General features: G+C 38.7%; 2 protein-coding genes across 2 annotated transcripts in view; one reads left to right on the top strand and one right to left on the bottom strand.

The window, feature by feature from the left end:
• Positions 1–13,700, bottom strand: part of LOC139122547 (neuronal acetylcholine receptor subunit alpha-9-like) — a 40,841-nt gene extending 27,141 nt beyond the window's left edge. The window contains exons 1-2 of the mRNA XM_070688034.1: positions 13,532–13,700; positions 10,490–10,674 (exon numbers count right to left, since the gene is read on the bottom strand). Coding sequence (XP_070544135.1) covers positions 10,490–10,674; positions 13,532–13,619 — 273 coding nt within the window. The 5' untranslated portion in view covers positions 13,620–13,700. The remainder of the gene's footprint in view (positions 1–10,489; positions 10,675–13,531) is intronic.
• A 3,915-nt stretch (positions 13,701–17,615) lies between these two features.
• LOC139122548 (glutamyl aminopeptidase-like) overlaps positions 17,616–27,951 on the top strand; it is a 32,014-nt gene continuing 21,678 nt past the window's right edge. The window contains exons 1-11 of the mRNA XM_070688036.1: positions 17,616–18,375; positions 20,877–21,018; positions 21,775–21,921; positions 22,055–22,178; positions 22,807–22,961; positions 23,731–23,844; positions 24,707–24,841; positions 25,286–25,351; positions 26,201–26,266; positions 26,748–26,920; positions 27,141–27,217. Coding sequence (XP_070544137.1) covers positions 17,729–18,375; positions 20,877–21,018; positions 21,775–21,921; positions 22,055–22,178; positions 22,807–22,961; positions 23,731–23,844; positions 24,707–24,841; positions 25,286–25,351; positions 26,201–26,266; positions 26,748–26,920; positions 27,141–27,217 — 1,846 coding nt within the window. The 5' untranslated portion in view covers positions 17,616–17,728. The remainder of the gene's footprint in view (positions 18,376–20,876; positions 21,019–21,774; positions 21,922–22,054; positions 22,179–22,806; positions 22,962–23,730; positions 23,845–24,706; positions 24,842–25,285; positions 25,352–26,200; positions 26,267–26,747; positions 26,921–27,140; positions 27,218–27,951) is intronic.

A 27,951-nucleotide genomic window follows, 5' to 3' on the forward strand; every position in this document is an offset into this window, starting at 1 on the left:
AAAAGCACTACGTCTCATAATAAACGTATTATAGATAATCAAAAATATAATATGAACCACCAGCCGCTTTGACAGTAAAGAGAGAAAATCGGAGAAAAAATTCGGCAGTGATGGCTCTAGACAAAAGTGGATCTCATCTACAAAAAAAATAAAATAAAATAAAACGAAAAAAATAAAAAATGCCATGAACAGAGATACAAAAAAAACGCGTGGGCCTGTGGGGAAAAAAAAAACAAATGAGGACTCGCCACAGCAAAAAAAAAAGAAAAAAAAAAAAAGAAAAAAAAGAAAAAAAAAACGAGCACTCGCCACAGAAAAAAAAACAAGCCCGAAATTACAATTATTTTATTAAAAAAACTCATGGTTCACGTTTCCTTCGATCGATGAATCCCCAGCAGCCGGGAATCCGATCACCACATACTCCAATGTTTGACTAAATACTAATTGAGCATTTAAGTGATAATGTGACATCTTGAAACTAGCTTGGCTAGTTTGGCTGGGCCTGCTCTACTTGAAACCATACTTGATGAAATGAAGTGGGCAATATCACCTAAAGAACGTCCAAGTTAACAGTGAATAGTTCCAGAGAGTCAAGTTAACTGAGCAGTCCACAGGTCAGATCACGAGCGAGACGTACAACCCATGTAGCAACACTGCGAACATATCGATGCCTTAGGCGTGGTATGGCAGGGAGCCCACTGCAGGCCTTCCACCGAGCCGCACTGTCATCGCCGTTTGGCCTATATGATTTCTACACAGTTTTATACGTCTGTTCGATACACCGGGTTCAAATACCATGATAATATACCACCTCGTTATTTGGTAATTCCTCGTCTATCCTCAAAGATCACCCAAATTCGAATCATGATAAAATGAATAGTTTTGAAGAAATCTGCCGCGTGTTGAGAGAACGTCCATCGTTTTCCGTGTTCGACAAGACGAGCGACGCAACTGTACAAGCATGAAGCCTTACGACTACGAGTATATGGCGAGAGTGTCCGGCCTTCGCAACGCCAGATACTCTCACTATACTCGCAGGGCTAGACCGGCACATACACGACATGTCGATATCCATTGCAGAAATCTTTATATCCACACAGTCCAATATATGGAGCTACGATATTTGTGCAGTAGCCTATACATAGCTCTGGGTGGCAGGTCTGTGAGTTACCGGCGTTATACGGCCTGGCCGGCCGTGTATAACGCTGGTACCTCACACCCGGGACCTCACAGCGTTCTACATGTACTAGTGAAAACGTTGCCTCGAATTTAAACGGGGTGTTTCAGCCCGAGTATTTTTGCCTTTGCCACACTCCGTTTAGAGGCTAAACCCACGGGATACGTGTGTGGTTCGATACATAGCGGCCGCTGCTAGCTCTGCATGGATTGGCAGGGCTGTGTGTTACCGGCGTTATATACGGGAGGCCGTGTCACGCCGGTAACACACAGCCCTGCAATGCAGAACTGGGCCGCTGTGCGCTGCATGGTATGCAATTTTGCTATGCATACCCACACGGCGGCCGCTGTGTATCGAACCTCACGTAACCGTGGGCTAGCGGCTAGCCATTGTTTTGTTCGGGTTTGGGCACAGACTGTCTATGGTTTGGGAGAGGCGGCCCTACACTTTACAGCGAGGGGATCGCTGGTTGCCGGCGTGTAGGCCTACTGTACTAGCGACGGGACCGCCGGCCGCTGGCTTACCACCTCGAGTGTACATTGGAGCGAGGGGACCGCTGGCAGCCGACGAACCACCACGAGTGTTTTGTCCGCTTTTAACCAAAACTGGTAACTGTTTAATATAGAATGGGACGTGTCGGTAACTTGGGCGTCCATGAGATGATATTGAAGACTAGAAGCTGAGAGTTATTGCTGAAATACCCCAAATATCTTGTACAACATCCGAGTGTGATGATCCGAAACCCTCTGGCATTAAACTGTAACAATCAATTATTCAATTTTCATGTTGGGCTTTTTCTGCGGGGTGTCCCACTCTGTTTTCTTTTCTCGAACGGGCCTCATTTTTTTCTACTGAGTTTTTTTTTTTTTTTTTTTTTTTTTTACTTTTTTTTTTTTTTTTTTTTTTGTACCGTAAAAACCCGATCAATTCGACCAGAAAAAAATAATTACGATTTCAAAATCGTCGATTTATTAGGAAATTAAAACTGCCGAAATAATTTAGTGGTCGAATTAAATGGAACGACGAGGATGAAATTTACGCGAGACATGTTTGCCATGTTGAGACTGCTTCAAAGCATGGACTGTGGAATTTTTTGAGGTCGACAAATTAGGTAACAAAAAACCTCAAACGCACCTGGGTGTCACATCAAAATCAAAGTGGCCGCGATTACAGACGGAGCGATCTGTGACACTGCCACCGGCCGCTCGACGGACGACGCGTAAGTTGACATCGTGTGCCAGCCCTTGAAAATATATAGTAACTCCCTGACAGGCAGATGAGATAGTCTAATGGCGTTTGATGCATTGAAAGTTTGTAAAAATAATAAAAAATGACATCACCGATCATAAGAAACGTGGTGTTGAAGATAATAGTTTTTAGAGAAGACTATGATGACCATATTTCTGTAAGTATTGTCTAACTTTGGAAAACCAACATCTGAAGATTTACTTCAACCAACACTTTTATATTTATTCTACTCTTATTATAAGATAAGTCCACGGTCCCTCCACAAAAGGAGGGACCGTGATAAGTCGAATTTCTGGAAAGTAGGTGCACATTTTCGATGTCTGTGTATCGTCTATACCGAAGTCATATCCGAAACAGTATAATCAAATCGCGACAGCGTAAACCTCTCTCTCTCCCTCTCCGGTATTTCGATATTTTATATTGTCGACATTTATATATAAGTCTGAAGTTTCAGGTCACTGCTCAATGCAAGTAGTTGATGTCAATTTTCCGTATCGGGCATGGTCTCTATCGTCTCTCAAATCGTTAGTTTTTTCCTGTTATATTCGATATCAGACTCAAAACACAACGTGAACAATGCTGATAATATATTGCATATTTCGTATCGAAAACCGGTAAAGTTCGTAACTGGTGACATGTCACGGCCTGGAGAAAGTGTATCACCATCGATCGAATGTCCGTGACGCTTTTGCTGCCAAATTGACATAAGACATATTGCACAGGGAACTTCGCGGTATGGCAATTATATGAATTTTGCCGTGAAGAAAAATCTGTGACTTTAAACTGGCCGTACAACTAACAGTAAACATGGCGGAGCAATGATACCGACTTCAGAGACTTCGATTTTTTTTTCATTGCGACCGCTGGTGAGAGCGAGTCGTCCGGTGGAATTTTTTCCCACTGGCTATTTGGCTTTGAATTTTCAATTGCCCTCATGTGCTAAAAACAAGACGGGCGTTCGCTGTGAATCAATATCTTTTGAATATGAAAAAATCGGACATCTGAACCTCAACTCGCAGCTTGAAAGTTGTTCTCCGAATCAGGACAGGGACATCGGTGAGGCCGGATTTCACGTAGCTATTGAAACCGACGGCTCGTTCGTTGTAAGAAAGCATGCGATGTACGTCACATGCTCTCTTGGGCCTTGGAATTTCGCCGTATCGCCTCTACAGACTACACCGTCTATTACCTAACCATGCTAACAAACACACGATAGTTCAGTAACATATTAATCTACCGATCATCGACCGTCGAACACTTCAAAAACAATGGTCGTGGTCACGGATTCAAGGACGTTCACATGAAGACACGATCAATAAGTGGCGCGCAGAAATATTTTACTGGTTTTGAGAACTTCTAAAATAACTTGTAATCTGTATATCTTCGCACATCGAACCGATATTGTATACCTATCACCGTCGAAGTTTATGTCTTTCACTGTCGAGTTCTTTTTATCCAAAACACATATCCAGAAGAGTCCCACAGAGCAGTCAATGAAAGGATAATTGCTTCAAACAAATGAAATTGCACGAAAGAATGAAAATCAACAGCACATCCTGGACGTGATTTAAAACAATAGCGCTTGTGAATAGGACTATTCTATTTGAGTAACGGGGATGGAAAGCACAGAACTGTAAAAGTACTGGAAAAACGTGCCATTTTTCTCGCAATTTTAACAACTGTAACGACCCTTTATTCTTTACTAATACCTTTCCATAATTGAATTAAACTAGGTTTAGGGCTTATACACAAAGTGTTCACTGATGTACAGAACTTTAAAAAAGTACTCTGCTGGGAACGAGCAGGGGTTTACACGCTAATGGGCGCAGTAAAACAATGGGCACGTCCATAGGTTCAAGGACGTTCACGGCGTAAAATTGCTTAGACTTGTTTTAATATCTGGTCAGCATCGGTGTACTACTACCTGTGAATCGAAACGACAAGTGTAGGCCTATAGCTTTGAAATTTTATGGGAGAGAGACACCACGACTGAGACCGGCAGTAGCACAACAAACTATTCCGAATTGTGCGTCCGTGTTTAATACAGACATCTCTCGTAGGTGATTCTGGTTTCTCAATCGAATCAAAAGTCCAACATTTACAACATTGACATAAAATATGTCTGAAAACTTTTGTTTTATTCAACCAACTGATTCATCTCCTTTGATATTCCCTAAGCTACATGTAAACAGTCCGGAAAGACTGACATCGATGTCTCCCGGGCCCCCATGCATACAGTATGGCCGTACGTGTTCAAATATTTCAGTGTTATACATTTTCTTGTCCTTCTCTTTCTTTCTGAGCCAGTGTCATTATTGTGAACACGGCTAATAAATAAATAATATTTCTTCACCGTTTTGCAAAATATCTCGTCAACCGGGCGCATGGGCAACGTCTTTGTACGTTGGTCAAAACTAATGACACTGTAGGTCAGGATATCACATCGGTCAAAGTAAGATTGGAAGACGAAAATGCTTTCATCGATTGACAAAAATGAGAAGGAACGAGTCAGTAAATATCGAACCATAAAGGGGAGATCGAGACTGCCATCCCCATGATTAATCAACTGGAGAACAAAATATATATTCGATCGACAGACTTACACAGTACAACCAGAGAGACAGCACTTTATTCAGCTTTAAAATAAGTCACCGCCTTTCCTATAATAACACCCCGTTTGCGTTTCGATCTACTCTGCTCTGTCCCCAATCGGTATGGCCGTCCGGGTTTCGCCTGCCGTCGGCGTACTGACTGACACATGGTTATTTCTTCAGGGATCTTTTCATCGTTTGGCATAAAATAGAGCATCTCTTTTGGTGCACAAGGCAAATCAACGTTTAGAAGGAAAGTCACAGGAGGTTAGGATATTATATAGGTGAAATTAGAATGGAATATTGAAGATGAAAAGACTTATCGGTCGACAAAAATTGCCAGAAACCGAGAATTGAGACTGTCTATGATTTATTAATTGGGTACAAAAATATTCGATTGAGTCATTAAAACAGCCAGAAAGAGCAATTTCTTCAGCTTGAAAAAATAAGTCGTCGTCTTACTCTTTCCTTGACACTGTCCCCATTTGCGTTTGAAAATATTACTCTGTTCCCGGGCTCTGTTCCCAGTCGGTAAGAACGCACGGCGCGGCGGCGGCGGCCGTACTTACTGACATGTAACATCGATTTTTCCTCAGCAATTTTTTCAGCGTTCGCAAAAGATTTCGCAAACTCGTCTTTTTAGTGCACGGGGCAAATCTGTCTATGTGTTTTAGGAACAAGCAACATGTGGTTTAGAACATAATATCTGTCCAATTAGGAAGGGATATTGATTCACACACAGAAAGAGTCTGTAAATTTCAATCGACACGGGATGGTAAGAATTCGGAAAAGACAATAAGAAAGGGAGAAAGTTGGTAATTTATTCTTACTTTCTTCGATATTAAGGTGAGAAAATAGTGACAAAACCAGAGACTAGAGGGTTGGTACTTCACACACGCTGAAACTTCACGCAGATTTCGGAAGAGGGCGACTGAGATCCAGCTCACTATAAATCACTGAGGTTTCATACTCAGCGAAAATAATCATGTGACCCAATGAAAACCAATCTGAAAGCCGTTTACAAAGCCCTTTGTTGTTCTCATTTCTGCCTTTTTGTCTGACCCGTGGTTCATCGTATTCGTAACGGTGGTTTTCGATGTCTTGAAATATCGTTCATTCACCAACTGAAGGAAGTTTTTGAAGGGTATGTAATTCGGTCGAATTAATAGAGATCGAGAAAGTCCAAATTTTAGTCGGTGGTCGATTTGAAAGGGCCCAAATAAAATTATGTTTTGAAAAAAAATAGGGTGGTCGAATTAATAGGGTGGTCGAATTGATCGGGTTTTTACGGTAACCTCTTTTTTTTTTGTAACCTCGCTTTGGTTTTTTTCCCAAGCTGACCTCGTTTTGGTTTCTGTACAGCCTCAACGCCGGTGCGATCTAGGTCGACTTTTCAATTGTGATTCTCTTTCTTTTTTTAGTCAGATCTGATGGTGATTCATTTTGTGTTTTGGTAGTAGTGCAAGTACTATTTGTGGTTTTGTTTTTAATCATTTCAATATTTTGAGTGTGTGTGCTTCATTTTTTTTTCTTTTTCCCTTTTAATCAGCATTCATTGCACCTTTATATCAAATACATGTGTATGACTACGGCGCGCCAAATGTTTCAAAAATATTTATCGTCATAGAGTAAAAATAAACTGTCAAATTTTCTTTCTAAAAAAAAGTCTTAAACGTGTATGAATAATAAAGAAAAAAGTTCTTTCGTCCATATCATTGCATTAATTAATGTACCTTTTCATAAAAATAGATTCATTTGAAAATACGTGTCATTTATTTGAATGTGTCTGTGCAGATAAAGATGACGTGCAACCGTCTTTCTTGATTGAAATAAAAATTCGATGGAATTACGGAAGAAAATAAACGAGAAAAGTATTATTGCAAAAAAGGGCAGAATATTATGTAATGCTTAATTGTAAAATATTCTTTAAACCGTAATGAGAAGATAAACTTTTCAAAAATTTGGAAATACCACACTCCCATACTTATTGACGTACACGTGTATTTGAAATAACGGTGCAATGAATGCTGATTACAAGGGAAAAAAAGAAAAAAAATCAAGCACACACACAAAAAATATTGAAATGATTAAAAACAAAACCACAAATAGCACTTACACAACTACCAAAAAACAAAACGATCAACCATCAGGTCTGACTAAAAAAAGAAAGAGAATCACAACTGAAAAGTCGACCGAGATCGCGCCGGCGTTGAGGCTGTAAAGAAACCAAAACGAGGTCAGCTTGGAAAAAAAACCAAAGCGAGGTTACCAAAAAAAAAAAAAGAGGTTACCAAAAAAAAAAAAAAAAAAAAAAAAACCTCAGTAGAAAAAAAAAGAGGCCCGTTCGAGAAAAGAAAACAGAGTGGGACACCCCGCAGAAAAAGCCCAACATGAAAATTGAATAATTGTCAACGTCATGATTGTTACAGTTTAATGCCAGAGGGTTTTGGATTATCACACTCGGATGTTGGACAAGATATTTGGGGTATTTCAGCGATAACTCTCATCTTCTAGTCTTCAATATCATCTCATGGACGTCCAAGTTACCAACACGTCCCATTCTATATTAAACAGTTACCAGTTTTGGTTAAAAGTGGACAAAACACTGGTGGTGGTTCGTCAGCTGCCAGCGGTCCCCTCCCTCCAATGTACACTCGAGATGGTAAGCCAGCGGCCGGCGGTCCCGTCGCTAGTACAGTAGGCCAGCACGCAGGCAACCAGCGATCCCCTCACTGTAAAGTGTAGGGCCGCCTCTCCCAAACCATAGACAGTCTGTGCCCAAACCCCAACAAAACGATGGCTAGCCGCTAGCCCACGGTTACGTGTGGTTCGATACACAGCGGCCGCCGTGTGGGTATGCATTGTAAAATTGTATACCAAGCAGCGCGCAGCGGCCTAGTTCTGCATGGCAGGGATTTGTGTTACCGGCGTGACACGGCCTCCCGTATAACGCCAGGTAACACACAGCCCTGCCATGCAGAGCTAGCAGCGGCCGCTATATATCGAACCACACACGTATCCCGTGGGTTTAGCCTCTAAACGGAGTGTGGCAAAGGCAAAAATACTCGGGCTGAAACACTCCGTTTAAATTCGAGGCAACGTTTTCACTAGTACATGTAGAACGCGAACGCGCCCGACTTGACAAACACTGATCAAGCAGCCGCTATTTCTCTGTATACTGTAGCTCTGGGTGGCAGGAGTAGGCGCTACCGGCGTTACAAGGCCAGGCCGTATAACGCCGGTAACTCACAGCTCTGCCACCCAGAGCTATGTATAGGCTACTGCACAAATATTGTAGCTCCACATATTGGACTGTGTGGATATAAAGATTTCTGCAATGGGGATCGACATGTCGTGTATGTGCCGGTCTAGCCCTGCGAGTATAGTGAGTGTCTGGCGTTGCAAAGGCCGGACACTCTCGCCATACTCGTAGTCGTAAGGCTTGTACAGTTGCGTTGCTCGTCTTGTCGAACACGGAAAACGATGGACGTTCTCTCAACACGCGGCAGATTTCTTCAAAACTATTCATTTATCATGATTTGGGTGATCTTTGAGGATAGACGAGGAATTACCAAACAACGAGGTGGTTTATTATCATGGTATTTGAATGCAATGTATCGAACCACACGTATAAAACTGTGTAGAAATGTAGGCCAAACGGCGATGACAGCGCGGCTCGGTGGAAGGCCTGCTGTGGGCTCCCATGTCATACCGCGCCTAAGGCATCGATATGTTCGCAGTGTTGCTATGAAGGGTCATGGGTTGTACGTCTCGCTCGTGATCTGACCTGTGGACTGCCTGAAATTGGCTCAGTTAACTTGACTCTCTGGAACTATTCACTGTTAACTTGGACGTTCTTTAGGTGATATTGCCCACTTCATTTCATCAAGTATGGTTTCAAGTAGAGCAGGGCCCAGCCAAACAGAGCTAGGTTTCAAGATGTCACGTTTATACACTGAAATGCTCAATTAATATTTCGTCAAACATTGGAGTATGTGGTGATCGGATTCCCAGCTGTTGGGGATTCATCGATCGAAGGAAACGTGAACCATGATTTTCTTGAATAAAATAATTGTAATTTCGGGTTGTTGTTTTTTTTTTCTGTGGCGAGTGCTCGTTTTTTTCTTTTTTTTTTTTTCTTTTTTCTTTTTCTTTTTTCTTTTGCTGTCGCGAGTCCTCATTTGTTTTTTCTTTCCACAGGCCCACGCGTTTTTTTTGTATCTCTGTTCATGGCGTTTTTTATTTTTTTTGTTTTTATTTTATTTTATTTTATTTTATTTTTTGTAGATGAGATCCACTTTTGTCTAGAGCCATCACTGCCGAATTTTTTCTCCGATTTTCTCTCTTTACTGTCAAAGCGGCTGGTGATTCATATTATATTTTGATTATCTATAATACGTTTATTATGAGACGTAGTGCTTTTTAATTTTCTTAAGTACATAAATAATTTTATGTATGCATGACTTTTTTTGTCTGATTCTTTTATAATGATTTTCTGTATGTGGTTCACATTTTTATTTTTTGTACTATTTTTTCCGAGTGGTAGTAGTGATTTTTAGTGATTTTCTTGTGAATTTTGTGGACGTACCACTGTAAAACATATTTTTCTTTTTTTTTTTGTAAAATCAGCACTCATTGCACCTTTTACGCGAACTATTATACGTGTATGTATGTCAATAAGTATGGATGTTTGACTTTTTCAAATCGTTGAAAATTGTTTATTTCCTAATTACGCTTAAAAGATTTTTTCTCAAGTTAAAATGAAGTATTAAATGACATTTCTGTCTTTTGTTTTTTAATTATACTTTTCTTACTTATTTCCTTCCTAATGAGACCGAATTGACAGTTTATCTTTGCATTGAATCGATAAATATTTTTGAAACATTTGGCGCGCCGTAGTACGTGTACGTCAATAAGTATGGAAGTGTGGTATTTCCAAATTTTTGAAAAGTTTATCTTCTCATTACGGTTTAAAGAATATTTTACAATTAAGCATTACATAACATTCTGCCCTTTTTTGCAATAATACTTTTCTCGTTTATTTTCTTCCGTAATTCCATCGAATTTTTTTATTTCAATCAAGAAAGACGGTTGCACGTCATCTTTATCTGTACAGACACATTCAAATATTCAATGACACGTATTTTCAAATGAATGCTATTTTTATGAAAAGGTACATTAATAAAATGCAATGATATGGACGAAAGAACTTTTTTCTTTATTATTCATACACGTTTAAGACTTTTTTTAGAAAGAAACTTTGACAGTTTATTTTTACTCTATGACGATAAATATTTTTGAAACATTTGGCGCGCCGTAGTGGGGGTCATGAAATTTTTGTCATTTTAAAAGGGGGGTCATCAATTTTTTGGTGCACTGGGTAGGGGGTTCACCTATTTTGACTGATGCGCAGGAAGAATTTGCCTGCCCACCCCTGGCCATAACAACTGAACGCTCCCTTAGTCATGCTCACCACATCTATGACCTGGTTTAATGAGAACCCGAAGGACACATTCGCGACACTTGTTCGTCTTAGAACTGGAATAACTTGAGTCTTGTAGTTCTGGAAGATGTGGTCGTGAAGAAGTAACCAGTAGTCTACGGTTTCATTCGCTGTGGTAACAGTGGTGTCAGAAGTGTAGTTTGCCGAGCTGCAATCTGTAACAAACGATTTGCCAAAATACGTAAAAATCGACCGAACCAACACACACAGGAAATTCGTCCGTTAATCTTCAGAATCTTGGAAGTTCATCTCTGCAGACTGTTTCTGATCGTTCAGATCCAAAGTGACGCCGTTTCTATGTAATGCGCTCTTTCCTTTCAAGGGATGTTTCACTTAACTTTTTTTAATTAAACATTTTCAATGAGCATGGTAAACCTTGTCGGTTATGACTGACCTACTGACCTATGTGAAAGCACCTCGCAAATTCAAATTCTAACTGCGATTTGAACAGCGCCCTTATAATTATACACCAGAAATAAGTAAATATTATCTGATAATTAAAAGTGTTCAATAAAACAATAAACTTTGCTGCAATTACTGGTGATGGAATATTAAATGGTCAGTGTGTCATATTAATTTGCATTCTTTGAAAATTTGTGTAAATATGGTGTACAGCTTTTCACATGAAGTTTAAGACTGGCTGCCATGATAAGTCGAGTGCATCTGTTATTTCTTAAATTGATAAGCATGACAACATTAGCTGCACACTGAATACAAATGTGTTGTGGTGGCCACATGCGGAAGGAATTTAATGTTACGAGCCACTAGGTCACTGCGGTTCACTTTTTATATCGGCATTGCTATTTTTAGTCAAGCAGAGACAAACTTCTACAGAAACGTATCGATGAGAATCTGGTTTTAATTAATTTCGTAAATTGAAATTTGAAAGATGGAGAGTGAGAAAGCCTTTATAGGAGTCACTTTGTCCTGTCAAACATAAGTTCAAGCTTTTAACTTGGTCCGGTTATATGGTTTCAGTGTTATCAAGTTTTGCTCATCATTTTTTTCTTTTACGTCAGCACTAGTACGGTGACATTAAGACTTTCAACTCGGCCATATATTCAAGAGCGTGACAGTGCCTTTGCTATGAACGATTCCTAGCAACAGCTGCAGAATGAGCTTCTAACGAATGGGACACTTAAATTGATGAATGACCTGCCTTCACGTAATTTATACTGCTATGAGATTTACAAGCCTGTTCCGATTAATAATTCCTGTGTTCTCCGAAATACTGAGTGAAATTACAGGTCCCCATTCCCCTGGCCACAACCTCTCTTTGCCAAAGGGTAGATTTTAAGACAGGCTCTGCTTCACGGAGAAGCCTCTTGATAGTTTGATTAAAACTGTAAGTGAAACTTGGAATGAAATTTTCATGACTTAAATAACAGGATATGAAGGAATAATCGAAATCAGCGGTGTTTAAAGACAAAATAGGTGATTTTTTAATAATAGTTTCACTATTTATGTTCTACAAAACAAATTTATTTTTATTAACGTTTCTGTACATTCATGCATGCATGCCTGGCGTACATACATACATACATACATACATACATACATACATACATACATACATACATACATACATACATACATACATACAGATACATAAGTATGCATATGTATTAAAGCTACACACATAGAAGTACATACATACATAGAGTGTAGTCTATAACATATATACACAATTTCTCGGCTTCTCACGTTTCAGCTCTTTGAGAAGCTAGACGATGTTCGCCGCTTTGCGTGGACAATATCGAATGTAAACCTCTGTGACCTCAGCGATATTTGTTGTCTGCCTACTCTACCTAACACACCTCGCCATTTCATTGCCTATTAAACAGTTCATTAAAAGTTTATTACTTTGCCAAATGGTATGCAGTCGCAGTTACAAGTATTCAGGCAGGCATCTGGTGTTTTGTTTGTTTGTTTGTTTGTTTGTTTGTTTCATTAAACAACCTTCGAGCCTCAGTCTCTCCCTAGTACATTTTTTGTAAACTTGGAATATACGGCAGACAATATCAACGACTTCAAAAGATGTATTTACCTCACAGATCGTCTTCTTTCTAACTTTTTGGTTCCGACGAGGAAGCTGTGCCGATAATGTGACTAACTAAACTACCCCACAAGAGCAAATCAAACTCAGCAGACTTTTGCCTCAATTAATGACAAAAAAGCCGATTGTGTTATCGTTGCGGCAGGTGTCTTGAAATACGGGATTTTGTTGTCAGAAAGAATTATTTTGCCATGCAAGGTCGCACTAACTTTGATAACAGAAAGCAGACTGCTTTTCAATCGGATTATTTCGATTTACCTGCATTGTTGACTGTCTCTAGTATGTATGTATGTATATATATATATATATATATATATATATATATATATATATATATATATATATATATATATATATATATATATATATGTTCGTGGTCACGCAGTTTCATTTTTGTTTTATTCTTAGCGCCTAAGGTCCAATATTGAGCTGATGCTAAAATAACAAAAACAGGAACTTTTACATGTCGTTCTTACATCCAGCGAGATGACGATAAGCTCCCTATTTAAAACTGTACAGTATATACATGTGATTTCATTTTATTGTATTTTACTTTTTTTCCAAGCTAACGTAGGAAAAAGGGTGAAGCGGCTAGTTTACATCAATGCATCATGGCATAAGGGGTCAGAAAACCCGTAATTTTGCCCTAAATCCATATTCAAAGGCACTCTGACTTCAAGGAAAGTGAACGTCTCGGCTCCTTCTTCTGTGTATCTCTCTCCGTTCCTTCAAATAATGGTAGATGGTGGTAATCATCGGAGATGAATGTCCAAATTTTGCGATCTGTCACCCTGGGTGGACATTTTGCTGTGATGCGTGTCTGAGAGAAATAAATAATAGCTGGCTATCGAGCAGAATATGCAATGAATAGGAACAGATTGGCGACAGTGCAGCAGCTTACAGACGTGGCAGCTTACGCACAGTTAAGTCATACGGGATCTACTAACGAAACTTACCGACCAGATCGGAGGCCAAGATCTGAAAATGAAGAAGGGTCAGGCATAGCAATTTTCTTCTTCGACTCCATTCCCGAAAAATATACATAATCCTCTTTAAGTCAGTGGGGCCGAAAGCATCCGATGTAAACCATGAACTCCGAGGACTACAAGTTTTAAGTCTCCAGGCTTAAAGTCAGAAACTAACAAGTCACATCTGTCTGATAGAAGTTGCAAGGCTGAAATCTGCCCCCGTGTTCAGGGGAACCTTTTACAGTCAGTCTGAATATAAATGCTATTTCATGTTCACGAATAATACGTGTGATAATCAGCAATATGCAATGAGCTTGACACCATGGTAATGATAGTGCGGAGAAAATGTTATCTAAATGAAATCGACGATTACCCAAGTAGTGTGTGTGTCAGAAAAATATTTATTTGGTTACACTTAAAATGATCGCCATTGTGACACAGATACGCTGTATATCCAATGGTGATCATTTTAAGTGTAACCAAATAAATATACAGATACAGATACACTGTGATACAGATACAGAAACTGTTAATGAATTGTACACCAAGCCATGGCGTGAGGAACGCTTAAAAGTAACCACATGCACACTTTTATAACACTTTACATAAAATAATGCTGATCAATGTCGATTTCATTGTTGTCCTGACCAGCGATTTTCCCTGCTCTTGGATGAGAAGGCTGTATTTACAAGACGCAGCACGTGTCACGTACTGTTCATGTTTCCTTTCATGGTGTTGAACTTCGTTAATTTTACGACTCTGAAGAATATATATTGCAATTTTCTACTTGTTCAAGGATAAGGAAACGCTTTGTTTGAACACGGGAGTGGTTGTGTCCCACTTGAGAATTGGGCCACTGACCCCAACACTCGCTGAGCATACCGATGAAACAAAATGAAAACGATACGTTTAGTGTGTGTCATGCATGTTTTACCTCCTCTTACAAATCCGGCTTGAACAAGGAATGCGGACGCTCTCTCACGGAACTCTAGTTCGGCCATGGTGTACAATTTCAAAACCAAAATACGAAAAAATGTGACCCTTCTTCATACGGCCGAGATTGATATTTCCATTTATCGTGGAAGTATGGAGTTTTGTCCCGAATGTCACTTCTTACAGCAAATAAATAGTCTGTCAAGTTATAATTTTGTAAGCTCAGAAGTGAGTTTACCGGGAAATATTGCATGATTCTTCATCTTTTCGTAGTTTAACTCTACATGTAAAATGCTAAAAGTTTTTTTTTCTTCGAATGTTATTGAAATTCCATTGATCCGCTCAGGGTATAATATGGAATCATGTAAAGAGTTAATATCAGTGTGCTTTTTACATTGACTGAAATTCAACTCAGAATTTTTGGCGCACAGTATAAATTTATGCTGCGAAATGCAAAATATTAACAATGTAGAATTCTCTATTTTTTATATTTTTATCATAGGTATTGTGTTAATGTTAAATATACCTTTTTTTTCTCCTGTTGTAACCGTGCTTAGATTTTAAAATCGTGGTGTGGTGAGACCTAAGGTCTCGATGCGCCCTCTACGTTTGATCTTGTTATATTCATTGCATACAGAGCGACAAACCAAAATGTATCTTTCTTGCTAATATGCGTTTACAGGACCCATTTTTTCGCGACAAGAACACAATATATATTAGCAAGACATATAGAAAACTTAAAATGTTTATTTCTGTCATCAGTAAGTTTTTAGGTTTTTTACTGACCAAGGTTATCTGAATATTTTAACTTTAATTTTTACATCCATGCCTCCTAACTGAGTATATGTATAGCCAAGATTCATCGTCATAACAACAACCTACATTGTTCCTGCTGTAAATATTATACAACATTATAGAACATTGTTGTTACTCAAGTAAGGTTTATCCTGTTCCTTCCCTATAGTTATTAGCCTTGTCAGTAACAGGCATTGCGTGCAATATGCAATGTTTTGTTAGCCTTGCTATAATACGGGGCCTTGAGTACAATATGCAGTGTTATTAGTCTTGCAGACAATATTCGTCTAGGAGTTATGACCAATAATGTCATGTATTAAACTTAAGATAATATATAAATAGCCTAAGGGTAAATGATGAGCTGCTAACCAATTATTTGGTCAGGCTAATAAATCCCTACGTTTGCGACCGGTAGAAAACACACTAATTAAGGTGATTAGGGAAGGCAATTAACAGATATGGATTATTTTCTTTGAAATACTATACAAAGATAGCGAGGGTAAAGATAGTTACACACACGACACAGGCAAGGCTTGTATAATAAAACTAGCCTTCATGACATTTATAGATCATAAATCTCAGACGAACGTTGCTTGCAATACCCCGTCTTAATACCAGGCCTTACGTACAACATGCAGTGTTATTGTTGACACACCATTCTTATGAATTCTAGCCGATTTAAGTTCAGTTTTTTTTGGATGAAAGTCAAACTAAGCAATTTGATATGATTTTAGGAGTATAAGAATGAAACGTTTGTTGAGAAACAAAAAGTTAAAAAACACACAATAATCCTTCCCCGAATTGCAAGTTTCAAAATAAATCTGGTCATACACGGTGAAATTGTGGACATTGAATTAGACAGAATATGATTTAGACTATAATGTTTTCTGGTTTTTGGTTTTACTTATTGCTACTAGTTTACAGACGGTTTCTACAATATTATGGAAATGTGAGTAGTTCACTGTCTCTGGTTGATAGACTTGTTCATACGAGCAATATGCAGCACCATAGAGGAGGTAACCTCAGCAAGGCCTTCTACCGTGACTGTCAGATATTCACCCGAGCGCGCTGACAGAGGAGTCACAGATCCAAAATAACTCGGATCATTGCCTACAGGTGCAGCCAACGAAGTTGCCAGTGCAAAAAGGTGTTCGTAAGCAGTTTTTTAGGGGCCGGGCAAAGTGTACAATTTGTTAATCTGTGGACGGAAGAGAAAGTCAATTTTGACTGTGAGACGGGAAGCTATTCCAGTTTTTACCATGGGCGGGGAGAATATTCTTAGCAGAGTACCGGAAAATAGGTTGATAGAGGGGCGTGATTGATAGAATCAGGAAAGTGTTAGGGGTGGGAGCGGGTATGGGGAGCTTGCACTTGTTGGGAAACCATAGATACTATAGGGCAGTGGGCATGATACTTCAGTCGGGGGGACATGTTTTTCTCATATGCTGGCGGGAGGGCAGTTAAGGACAGCTTCACTTTCCTCTCCAAGTTAAAAAGTCAAGATCAAGAATTGGTCAAATCAATATTTCAGCTCAAGAATGATGTTTAGTAATTTGTTAAAAAGTTGATTGACTGAATTTACCAGTTGACTTCACACACACAAACCATCGCATTATTTGCATATTCACAGTCCAATGTTCTATCTCCGTAAGGCCAAAAAAATAAATTGTGTTGTTCCATGTTTGTGCTGTTCCGATAACATGGTTTTCAAAGAAAGGGTAGGTTGGTCGGCAGGTTTTTTACCAAAATATTTTTATTTTTAAATATGCACTTTTCAGCGGTTCAGGGCGATCAAACACTGGCCACAACTTTTGAAGAAAAACGTATCATGCATATAAAAGGAATAAAAACATAAAAGACATCCTCGTCAATTTTTTTCCTAAGGCCTAAATTAGTTTGTTTCCCCAGATACATTTTCAATGAAAAGCAGTTTGCTAAACAACGACAGTCAACGCGTGCGCAACCACAAAGCACCGTATCGTCCATTTCTACAGTGACAGTATATAAGGACGGTGTACATAAGATGGTGATCTACTTACACGTATCGACTTGTGACGTTGTATCAGTAACTGCATAATTCGGGCCGATACTCTCTCCCACCTCCCCGTACACCATAAGATACTGCGCGTGCTCAAACTTGCATAGGGAAGTCATAATATGTACTATAGCAAACATTCAGTTATGATAGAACTGATTAGAAATCACCGTGTGGACTTCTGTTAAACAGCGCAAGGTGACCCTACTTAAAAATCGACAGTATTTGACCTGTGACATTTGACCAAACCATTAATATATGCCAACTTTCATGAAAAAAGTAAACATTCTTTGTTTGAATTTCATCTCTACTTTTCAACGACAATCAGACAAGCAATCGCAGCTACTTCTGCACAAACTTCTTGCTTGTTGGATCGCTACTTGGCCAAATTTTCCGAGAACGCGTTTCTGCAGCTGAGAAAAATGGTCCACGTGGAACGATCAGTTGTTTATTTTCTCGTCTTCCTTTCTATCTGTCTCGTTGTCGGGGTTGGTCTTCTAGCCGCACTACTCCCACAGGATTGTTCCGTCTCACCGACTAGCGATCCAGTCGCGGGCAAACCGACGCCCACTCCGGAGAAAACGACAGCCGAGCCGGGCCCTGGACAAACAACCGCAGCTGCTACGAAAGCTGCGCCGACAACTCTCGCCCCGGACGAGTGCCAGCTAGATCCCACCACTCCTGTAAAACCGTGGCATGCGATTCGTTTACCTCAGAACGTGCGACCGACGCACTATGCTCTGACGCTCTGGCCGAACACGACCACCGACGATTTCCGAGGATGGGAAACTATCGACGTCAACGTAACGTCACCGACGAAGTACCTGATAATCCACTTTCGCCCGGATGAAATGACGATCAGTAATACTGAAGTCAAAGACGATAGTGACCAGGTGTTGGACATAGAAAGCGAATTCGGATATCCCTGTAATCAATTTTACATCGTTGAAATGAAGGATGAACTCAACGTTGGCATCTATCATTGGTACATGGAATTTACAGGGACCTTGGTTGGGCGTATAGTGGGACTGTACAAAAGTACATACGAGACAGCGACGGGAGAACGGAGGTAAGATTTAACCAACAAATATACACGCCCTAAAAGAATGCGAATTACCAATGTAGAATTACTTATTTGATTATTTTTAATTATCGCTGGTTGATTACTGTGAAACCGTTTTGATTACGAGGGAACGACAGAATATGCACACAGGAGACTGAATGTGCTAATACAATTGACGTCATTAATTGAAGTCAGCGGTGAATGTATTCGGCGAAACAATATCACAATATTGAAAAAAATGTCGAAAAATGCAATGATGACGCAAAATCCGGAGTTTCTACAAATTGCGTTGATGTATAGGCTGCATCTGTATTCTTACTGACGAGCTGACGTCTTGTGCGATTCCAATTTTAATATTTCATAACGCATAAAGACGGGAAAGACAATAAAACGAAAATGAAGAAAGCATCATTAAGTCACTCGAATATTAGAAAATGTCACCTTCAGATAAATTCTTCTCAAATATTTCTAATACTTTAAGGTTGCTTGTACAGGCTAAAAGCCACTCTATAACTTTTTGTAAATGATTAAAATTTATCAGCTAACGAATAGGTGAATGCTGTTGATAACATGTAGGTCATAAAATATCACTTACTCTCTTCCACCTGCCCCTAAAGTATATGACGCCATGTAAACTTACTTTGACTAATATTTAAGCTTTATCAGTTGTCATTTATATATTTTTTCACTATTTTTGTTCTACTTGTAAGATATATCTTAGCTCCTTTCTAATCACGATGAAATATTTGACGTGTGTTCAATTTTACCACAAAGCATGTGTATGTGTGATATCATAGACATTTCAACTATAGTCAGTGCTAGCAGGGATCAGACTTCATTTGTCAACAGATAAATTGTATGATGCTTGTAAGATTAACTTTTTGCGTTTCAACAAAGTTTTCGAGAAAAATAACAATGAAAATATAATCAAAAGGTAAACCTATAGCCCCTTTAACCATAGATCTTGATAAATCTGCATTGTAATATACGACAGGTGACTTTTCTAGATTAAAGTTGTCACATGATGTTTATCTATGAGTCATGGCGGCGAACATTTGAGATTTTTCAGTGACGTGTTTGTATTTACATATTGTCAAACCCTGTCACTTTTTCTGATACAATCAGTTCTTTGATACAAAGGGTACGCTTCTGTGTCAGACGTCTGGAAAACTCTCTCGGTTGATGATCTTATGAATTTGGTGCAATTATACGATTTTGTTATTTTCTGTATTAATCACACTCAGTATAATGTACAAAAATGTGATATTTTATGTAAGTTGGCATCCTCTTTATAATTATATGCAATCAAAGTTAGCTGGCACAGTAGTCCCGGCAGGTGCATGCCCCATCATGAATTGCTGCCATCTAAAACTCAACTCCGCATATCAGTTGACAATTACAACGGATGTCACTTGGCGACAGTACGCGGTAAAGCGTCGCCATGGACGATAGGGAAGATTTCGTGAAATTTTCAAAGCACCAAAGGCATGGGACGGTGACCAAAATCCGGTACTAAACGCGGTACTTTAAAGCTTGGAAAGAGGAAAGCGAATTGACCACAGCAAGTAACATTAGCGTTCCGTCCCAAAAGGACAACAAATTACATGAATTTAAATTTAGCATGCCTGCCGTGACGAAAAAAATGTCTGAATTGAGAATATATTCTCCGTAATGTTCATGTAATTAACTTTTTTAAACGACAATATCAATAAATAAAAAAAAATCATGAATAAATGGGTAGTTTCTTTTCTTATTCCAGTTGTCGAGCATCCCTTCATTATTCACTTCCTCAACTCATAAACTTAAGGTAGAATGCACCCCGGGGACAGATATTCGGACTCTCAAGTTTTACAAAAGCCTTTTGATCTACCATTTGCGAGGGCTCATTTTGAAGCTAATTACGAAAATTAAGTTTTCACCGGGTTATTTTCGTGAAAATCGGAAATTATATTTTTCTCATCGGAGTTAACACAGTTATGGCGACCATTTCGAATTTCAAGTGTTGGTAAATATCGGACAGTTTGTTTCTCTGCTACCAAATCTTGCATGGTGACCCATGATTTTTTTCTTGATTTCAAAAGGAATGGTTTATTGGTTCGAGCAAAATTAATGTACTTCAATTTCGATGCGCACATTGTTTTACATGACAAGAAGTTGTGAGTTGGCGTCCTTACTTAAAGCATGGACATATGTGGTATGACAAGCAAACACAGATTAAAAAATGGAAGGTGAATGATTACGTGTTGATTGACAGTATAGAAGCATAAAATGTCGTTGCAAACTTTATCTGATGTAGAAATAGTTAAACATTATAAATGGTTGCTCTACTGTGGCACGTGTTTACTCAGAAACCAGAACAGCCAATATCCCTAGATCGCGGTGAATGCTCAGTTAGGTGGCTCTTTTTAATTTTCAGTTTTTTGAGAACATGAGGATGAAAAAACCGTCCAAGTGTACCGTCGCCACTATCAAAATATATTGACTCGCATAAAAATTACTTTGTCTAGGTCACTCGCAACGAGTAAATTTCAACCTACCGACGCTCGCCGAGCATTTCCGAACTTTGACGAGCCCGAGTTCAAAGCAACATACACTACAACATTAATACATGACGAGCACCATCACGCTATGTCAAACATGGACCCTGAGGTAGGTTACACCCTCAAGTAAGATTCAAAAGTAAAGAAAGATACTAAAGAAAATGTATTTTGCCAATATATCAATAAACGGAGGTGCTAACTCGAAGTTTTGAAAGTCAATTCATCCCATAGCAAAAAGAATTATAGAGGCATGTATATATATATATATATATATATATATATATATATATATATATATATATATATATATATATATATAACTTGTATGTGGAATTCAACTGCCGACAGAAAATATCCTATTTTTCTCTTCAGTTTTCAAGTTAAGCACGGTCAAGTGTATGAGCATAAAATTACGAAAGCAAAAATGCAGGGAAATGATGTCAAGTAGTTTTATCGTAATTTTCGTTTGTGTGAATGTTTGGTCGCATGACTGGACGACTAAAAAGTGTGGAAATGGCAATGACAACTAAACTACGTGAGAAGAATCCTTAAATTGTTGTGCGTACATTAGCAACCTGAGCGACGACATAGTCGATCGTAAACTCCCCAAATGTTACAAAAACTGTATCTCAGTGTATGCACACTTGACTCTGTCAAACTTTGTAACGGATGAGGCAATTAGTTTCTACTGTCAATTTTACACGGACTGGATTCACAAGTTCTACTGGCTGGTTTAGTCTCTCCCATCATTATGCTCATGGAATTTATCTGCTGATCTCTATATAACTGAATTTTACCTGATATAGTCATAAAGTCAAATGACATAGAACATAATTCCAATGATTTCGGTCTTCAATGTTTTCAGGAAACGGTTGTACGTAGTGACGGTTACCGGGAGACGCGTTTTCCCCCAACGGTACCAATGAGTTCTTACCTAACTGCCTACATAGTCAGCGATTTCGTGAACGTCAATACTACGTACTACAGTGCCGTGCTCAACGTCTCAAAACCGGTAGGTGTGCAGAGAGATTTTTTCCTTTATAGCAGCCGCTGGGCTTAACCAAGTTGACGGCATGGGAAAAGAAAGTCAATGTTCCTTGTATCCACAAACTTACAAATCATTTTTTGGCATTCTTTCACCACAGTACCGCGTGTGGACGCACGCAGATCAACTGGACCAAACATCGTACGCCTTAGACGTCGGCAAAAGAATGCACGAATATTTCGAAAACGAATGGTTCGGAGTTGAATTCCCGATGCCTAAGTCAGGTACATAAAAGATTTTCCCGCAGTATGAAGTCTCTAGGCTGGAGCATTCATGGAAATGCTCTGGTGTGATCCGTGATAGATCTGGTCTGAAAGGTCTACCCGACCAACATTTTATCCAGTTTTCAAGTATAAACTCTCGATTTGTGTTGATGCATTTCATTAATGTTTGTTCTTTCGGATGGTTCAAATGTGTATAAATATTGTGAGTTCTACACAGGCAATGCGCTGAACACAGTAAACGATATTATGGTTGACAAGTGAACTACTCCAAACTAAAATTCGGTTGTCAACACGGTCAAAGGGACATAACCCACATACAGGCTACATGAACAAGTTGAACAATAGGGCATGCGACATAATTTTGGAAGTAAAATAGGAAATGCTATTTAAACAGAAAAAGGCATTTAAATTTGAGAGCGCATAAAGGAAGCCGGTGGAAGTCAACTGTACAGGCGTTTTATCTATATAGATTTACTGCCTTTGAATTGTTCTCAGACTCACAGACACATCTCGGCATAGTTGCACCTCTGTATGAAATAATATTAAAAATTGTCGCTTCCGGTGTCTTGCACAGGACCATGCTCTACATGCTCTCCAGCGACCTTTCACCTTTGACTTTTATCCACAGACGTCTTGGCTATTCCAGACTACCCCTCCGGGGCTACTGAACACTGGGGAGTCATGACCTTCAGGGAAACTAACCTACTGTACGAAGAGGGCGTCTCCTCAGAAGCTAACAAACAAAGTGTGGCGTCTGTCATTGCTCATGAGCTCGCTCATCTTGTGAGCCATTTATTCTTTAACAATAAGGAGATTTTAAGTAAAATATATGATTTCATATATATATATATATATATATATATATATATATATATATATATATATATATATATTATATATATATATTGTTCTCGAGTAATGACAAATGCTTTAAAAACATTTCTCGAGGTATGCGTTTTGGAAAACAACCTTGGTTTCGTTTTTATTGTATTGCTTTTGGTCCACGTGTAATAAGAGTGGTTGTCGTTACAGAGTACTTTCTATTTTGTTTAAGGTAGAATGCGTCTAGCGCACAGATATTCAGAATCTCAAACCTTTACAATACTTTTCCAATTGTGGAGGCTCGTTTTAAAGCTAAATAAAGTTTCAATGGCATTGGCTTGTTTTATTAAAATCTAAAATTTGAGTTTGCCCAAAGAGTTGACACAGGGATGGCGGGCCATTTTGAATTCCAAGTTTCTGTATATATCGGGTTATTTGTGTCTCTAGTTCCATCGGTGACCACTGACTTTTAATCTTGATTCCGTGAGAGAATTGTGAAAGTTTTCTTTCTGAAATTTGAGCAAAAGGTTTGAATCTTTAATTTTTGAGGCGCGTGTTTTTGTTCGTTTTTGTCATCGATATATATCGATTGCCTATTGATTCTCTTTGTTGATTCCTTACAGTAAACCTTTGCTTTGTCTATGAAGTATCTCAAGTTCATCCACCAAATATCCAAATCTCACATCTCAAATACCTTGATGTTTATACATTTATTTTGTGTATCACGCAGTGGTTTGGTAACCTAGCGACCTGTCTCTGGTGGGACGATCTTTGGCTTAATGAGGGGTTTGCCAGTTACCTAACAACATTCGGTGTCGATGTCGTTGAACCCGATTGGCTGATGGTAAGGTCAAGGATAACATTCGAAGGTCTTTGAAAAGTATTTGTTTCTTATGAAATATACTTGTGAAATTGGTTTCATCTGATTGAGATGGTATCTTATCACGTTTCTGTTGATGCAAATGAGCTAGAGGCCGATATTAATTTATGCACTTCATTTGTCAACTTATTTCGTATGTCACTTTTGTTATGTTGTTGAGTGATAACTCAGTAAACGCATATACTTTGTGTAGTGTACTTGGTACACTTTAGATTTGTTTGGCTTTGTTCAGTCTAACTTTGGTATATTGTAGTGTGGTGTACTGTAGTATGGTGCAGTGTAGTGCAGTGTAGTGTAGTGTAGTGTAGTGTAGTGTAGTGTAGTGTAGTGTAGTGTAGTGTAGTGTAGTGTAGTGTAGTGTAGTGTAGTGTAGTGTCGTGTCGTGTCGTGTAGTGTAGTGTAGTGTAGTGTAGTGTAATGTAGTGCATTGTGGTGTAGTGTAGTGTGGTGTGGTGTGATTGAGTTGAGCCAAGCTGTGCTGAGTCGAGTTGAGTCGAGCTGAGTATAAATTTAGTTAAGTTTAGCTTAGTTTAATATTGTTCATCAGAGATAAATAGTTCACATATTAAAATGTGAGAAAAGAACGAAACTAAAGCAGGTAGGTGTAACACTACAGCAAAAATAATGTAAAATCCATAAAAATCTCTTGCGAGACATTTATCTGTACCAGGTGAGACAACAAAATAGTTTATAATGGGGAAAAACGGATTACACCTGCGAAATTAACATAAACAGCGGATGAATGGTGGTATCTTAATTTTTTTCTCTTTTTTCAGTCTCGTTTTCTGAAAACAAATAATCAAAAGGATATTATTATTTCCCGTAGCATGACCAATTCCTATATTCCAGCGTGTTTAATGCAATGAACGTCGACCAAATCGTCAACTCCCATCCAATTGTTCAACCTCTGGAACACCCAGACCAGATCAACGAGATATTTGACACCATTACGTACAGTAAGGTATATCCTTGTCATGAATGGTTTCTTGGAATGTGTTTCAATGTGTTTCAATGATCGTCATCTAAACAGCGTTAATCATGTATTCATCATACATGAACAGACGTGTGGAGCCGACCCTATAGATGTAAGGACCGCCATACAGTGACTAGTAATAGAATAAATATGTCGTCTGTCATCCCTACGACACTCTACAAACCTCTTTGTCCTTCTGATCGTCGTTTTCTCCTTCTAACTTTCACGTATTGAATAAACAGTATTAAAAGTTTTTGAAAACACGTGGATATAAAACTATGATGTTTCTCGGCAGACCTCACTTCCAGACAATAGCCCTAGGGGTAGTTTGAATATAGGCATTGAACTTAACTAAATCCAACACTTATCTGATCGGAGACCTGCACATGTTGATTAATTTCAATCGATCAATTACAATCACTTCCCTTTTAGGGTTCATCTATTTTACGTATGTTGGAATCTCTCATGGGCGAAGAAGATTTTAGGGCTGGTATAAAGGTAATGAAATTGAAATTTAAGGAATATGTTTTCTTTCGTCCATTGTATTACTTTTTAATTTTTTATCCATGACCACAACGCACTAATTATGAAGATAGCCACAATTAAGCCTCAATCTGCATGGTATTTTGCAGAGTATACGAAAATAACTCTGAACAATGTGACGTGAAGTGAAATGAATTAATTTCACAAGAAATATGCAAATATAAAATATACATGAGCGAAAAGAAAGTAATCTCAGATCTGGTGAGCCTCACGGAAACGGTTCTCAGTGACCTTGTCGGATCTCTGCCCCGGATCACAAAAAGCATACAGTCAGGTAGTTATTCGTATGTAACTGTGTTAGATGGCAAGTATGTATGTACAGAGTGAAACTGTAAATGATATTTGCTGAGCAAAATGACATAGTAGGAGTGAAATCCCAGCCTCTCTTGCATACTTACAATAAGGACGTAAATGATAATAAATGCGATACATATGTCAATCGTCAAGAACGTAAACTTTGAGCGGTTTTATTTTGGTTTTGGTTTGTTTTGAACACTAGTACTTGAAAAACCGTCAAATGGCTTGGCTCGTCAAATCTCGTGAATGTTCCCTTATTGATCAAATGTCTAAGCTGATAATGACGAAGTAAGTTTTGAAATACACCAAGCTTTGAACCTCCGAGAAGTTGCCTCCGGAAATTTCTCTTCATAATATTTGACGATGCCTGTTACAAAGCTGTGGCGATATCGTCGCTGTTCTGTGCTCACCCGTGTTCGTATGACCACCGCGCCTGAGCTCGGGTAAGCTGCCTCTTGCATTCAGGTGTTAATCAAATAAATTCAACCTAAATAATGTTCTTTTTAGGCCTATATGTTGAAGTACAAGTTTGGATCCGTTACAACGCCAGACCTGTGGCAGGCTCTAAATGAGGTAAATGTCCATTGTACGAAATGCAAAATCCGCGATATATGGGGAGGGATATCTTACGAGGTTAATATTCTAGTGCGCAGCAATTCACTTAATTGAGGCTTCATTGAATTAAAAACAGTTTTAGCTATACACCGATCCACAGCTTACATGAAATAAAATAATGAATGAACACATGGGGTTAATATGCTATTATAGATTACCCATTTCCGTTTCATATGTCAATGTAATCTGCAAATGTAAGCTCATCTGCTTTTCTTTTTACGTTGTACACTTGTTTTTATGAGTAATTTGTAATATTGCAACATTCAGCTATAAAGAACCTAACACTTTTGAGAAATTTGAAAAATATGAAAATCCAATTATCCCAAATTAGTTCCAATCGTGTTTTTAACTCCCATAACGGCAGTGTCAAGAACTTGAAGTGTTATTCCATTTTTCAAGAGTGATAATTTAATAACTTTACATGTACCTCCATTTACAGCACACATATTTTGACGTTCCTCAAGTTATGGATACGTGGACTCTACAGATGGGCTATCCCGTCGTTAACATCGAGAAATTCACGAACCATCTCGGAGAAGCGAAAGTCCGACTAACACAGCAGCGTTTCTTGATTGACCCGGATGCAACGGACACAACTACCTCTCCGTTCAAGTAAACTTTCCATATATTATTTTACTCTGTGAGAGGTTTGACGCTTGTCATTTATCGAAATATTTCTGTTCGCCTTGTGATGATAAAAAGGACGTTGGCGAGATCACAGCCGTATGCTAAATGAGCGCACATCGCTGATTCTGTATGTAATTTATGATTAATTAACTTTTGCGATATTATGAGATGAATAATTATTTACAACTTCTCTTGCACCTTGTAGTTATGAGTGGTATATTAGATTTGACTATAGATCAGAAAATGGAACTTCCAACTCTGTGTGGCTTGACAGAGGATCCGGTAAATATGTCATGAAGCAGTTTATCTCCGTACCATTTATGCTGTATTTAATTTTATTGTATTTTATTTAATTAAGATAAATGACATTAGACATTCCAAAGTTTGACAAAGCATACTTGAGCGGAGAGGTATCCGTCCAATGATCGATTATAAAATTAAAGTTAACGCCATGTGGTCGCTTCTGTTTATGATAACAGTTTCAAGTTTCCCCCCTACTCAGTCCGGGTCAGCTCCAAAATTGGAGACTCATTATGATAATGTATTCCGGCATTCAGCAATCATCGACCAGATTACATCATTAATAAAGTACGGGTCACGCTGTGTCACAAATTACCCACCAAGTGTGATCGGCAGTTTTGGGCCGCTTATTAAGCCCCTGTCTTGTGAATTTCGACGAATTTCGACAGTCAACATAATCCACGTGTTCTGCAGAAGGTCATGTCCAACAAGGAGTCCGATTAGTGAACAAATATTCGAAATATTGACGATTCATTTCTACCCCAAGTTTATCGATTTCGCTCAAGTACCGAGAATCATTTTGTGGATGTTCGTCATCTCTATTAGAAATACTGTTATAAAGGTTATTTGTGTAGGTACGCGTTATAACATTTTGCAAGAAGAAGAGCAATGTCAGAGCTTTAGAACGATACCTGTTTTGTAGTTGTCAAACGCAGACTAAAAATGGTACGCGATTTTGAAAATGTGTTGACAGAGTGACCACACAACTGTTCCCC

Source organism: Ptychodera flava, chromosome 22 (assembly GCF_041260155.1).
Source record: "Ptychodera flava strain L36383 chromosome 22, AS_Pfla_20210202, whole genome shotgun sequence".
Taxonomy (NCBI): domain Eukaryota; kingdom Metazoa; phylum Hemichordata; class Enteropneusta; family Ptychoderidae; genus Ptychodera; species Ptychodera flava.